Here is a 2,513-nt window from a genome sequence, read left to right as displayed (position 1 = left end):
CGCGTCGAAGCGGAGGCGAGAGGGCCTTCCCTGGGTACCTGGAGCCTGACGCCGGGCGGCGAAGGTCGCTCCTCCCCAGTGAAGATTCTGTCAAGGAAGGATCTGTTGAACCCCAAACATGGGAGCAAGCTCAGCGAGCTACGCCGACCATGGCGAAAATACGTGCCCCCACGTTTACAAGGCACCATTATGGTGATGGCGAAGCGCAATTACAAGTGCTATGCCGACTACGGGCTAGTCCCGGAACTTTTGGCAAGGAAGCTCACAGTGCTAGACACTGGGGCTGGGCCAAACTTTATTCGAAAAGATGAACTACCTCCGCAGTATATGGAGAAAATGAAACCAGGATCAACCCTGAACGTTCGGGATGCAAACCGTAACCCAATTTTAATAACTGGGACAATTGATCTGGTTGTCAGAATTGGTTCGCAGATTACTCGCGTAACATTCCTCGTATGCGAGCGCCTGGCGGCTGGAGTGGTCCTAGGAAGTGACTTCATGGACCGTTTCGTGGAAGCCGTCTACCCACGTCGCAAGACGATCGAGCTCGACGACGGGTCCTCGATCCCTATTACGAGAAGGCCACTCAGGCGACCGCCGAACGCACCGCCATTGCCGGCGTCCCAAGAATTCGCCAAGGCAGGCGGTCGGACATCACCTCGAGTCAGCGTCACCAAGCCAGTCGTGCTTGAGCCTGGAACGCAAACATTCGCCTCTGTGACGTCAAACGGCACGGCCTCATGGTCCTACAGCCGCATGAGAAACTCTACACAAAGAGTCAAGTCGTCGCCTCCAATGGCGTTGTGCAGGTCGAGCCAAATCGCGAGTTCCGCGTACTCGTTGCCAATTTTGGCATTGCGCCTTATCGGCTCGTTAAGGGCCAAACGATCGGCACTTTGCTGCCACATCCGACCGCTGTTATAGTGAGTAAAGTCAGCGTGGCTGCAATGCTAGACCTCACCGATGAGGAAGCGAACGAAGTCCAACAAGACTTCGACAAGGACGCCAACTGGGCGGTAGAAAACACCTCTATGACGAGCAATCCGGATGACGTGGATATCTCACACGTCCCGGCCCGCCATCGTGATCAGATCAAGGCTATGCTACTCAAGTACAGCTCCATGTGGAGTGGGGAGCTGGGCGAGATCAAGGTCACGAAGCATCACATCGACACGATGACTGGAACGCGACCGATCGCGCAAAACCCCTACCGAGCAGGACCACACGCCCGGGAGGCGGAGATGAAAGAAGTAGACTGTATGCTCCGAGCCGGAGTACTCGAGCCGTCGAAATCAGCATGGGCCTCACCGGTTGCACTGTTGCCTAAGAAGGACGGGCAGTTGCGCTTTTGCGTTGACTACCGGCGGCTAAATGCCGTGACGATACGGGATTCATACCCGTTGCCTCGAATGGACGAGCGACAAGAACGCGTTACACGCGATCGGGTAGTACCTGCGCCAGTGCAGCCAAGTCACCCCGTAACGTCATTCACGACGAATATCCACGACCAAAATCGTGTTCACTGTCTCGATAGATCGGGTATCCGGGGCGGTGAAGTATCCACCTCTCCTATAGAGCAGTCTCAGGTGGCCCCAACAGGGTTGGCGGACTTGCTGGACACATCGCCTATGAATGGCGCAGCCAAAACCGGAATTTGGAACAGAGCTCGGATTGGACAGCCACGGCCTTCGAGGCGCTCTGATGGGACGACCAAAAGCCGTCCCAAACACTCGAGGCATGGGGCTTGTCGCTACGCCCGGTTGGCGAATGATACTCCGGTCGGACAGGAGAAAAACTCTACACCACCCGCTGACAGTCCCCGTGACGAGCCGACTCCCGCCTCCAACGAGGGAGAAGGAGACGCACGCCACCAATTGGAGCCCGAAACAGGCGCCCAAAACGTCCCTGCAGTGACGGAGCAACACTCAAGGGACCCGCGAGGAGCCGCGTCTAACAATACGACAAGAAAAGTGGACAGGAATCAGTCGCTGTCTCCACACGCCATCGATGGCGAAGAATACGTGGTCGACCACGTCGTCGCGCATCGCTATGATGACGACGGTAAACTCGTCTTCCGAGTAAGATTGTACGGCTACACGCCGGAGGACGACACTGAAGAACCAATTAGTCACCTCCGACGGAACCATGTAATTTTATATTGCAAAAGAAAGGGATTGAATGTCCCAGACTCGATCATCCGAGCAAGACAAGGATAGATTCAAGACAAAGGTGGTTCCTCTTTACCTTAAAAAGAATGACTACACGCCCTATGGCGCTACTGTACGCAAGCTACCGCTTCGAACTTACCGCCAGATGGCGTTGCGAACTCCTCATCGAGCAAAAAAATAGCAAGGTGAACCCGATCCGCCATCGCGTCACGCAAAAATTTTGCGTACGACGGTCATTTCGTCGTCCATAATCTCACGAGCCGGAGGAGCCCGGTCAATAAGTATACCGGACCGTACGGTATCGCTCGCCACGCTGGCGTTATTCATCTTGAGTACAGGACCTCT

At 55.3% G+C, this 2,513-nt stretch overlaps 1 protein-coding gene across 1 annotated transcript; it reads left to right on the top strand.

The window, feature by feature from the left end:
• Window positions 1-740: 740 nt before the first annotated feature.
• Window positions 741-2,216, top strand: CHC_T00006096001 (hypothetical protein). The gene has a single exon (XM_005718085.1). The coding sequence runs from the start codon at window positions 741-743 to the stop codon at window positions 2,214-2,216; it is 1,476 nt and encodes a 491-aa protein (XP_005718142.1).
• Window positions 2,217-2,513: the final 297 nt, after the last annotated feature.

This window comes from Chondrus crispus, genomic scaffold (assembly GCF_000350225.1).
Source record: "Chondrus crispus Stackhouse genomic scaffold, scaffold_35, whole genome shotgun sequence".
NCBI lineage: Eukaryota > Rhodophyta > Florideophyceae > Gigartinales > Gigartinaceae > Chondrus > Chondrus crispus.
Note: the sequence above shows the minus strand (reverse complement) of the source record. Positions and strands in the feature narration are given on the sequence as shown.

Excerpts from the sequence above, each read along its gene's own strand:
- CHC_T00006096001 (XM_005718085.1), top strand. The coding sequence starts at position 741 with ATGGTCCTACAGCCGCATGAGAAACTCTACACAAAGAGTCAAGTCGTC.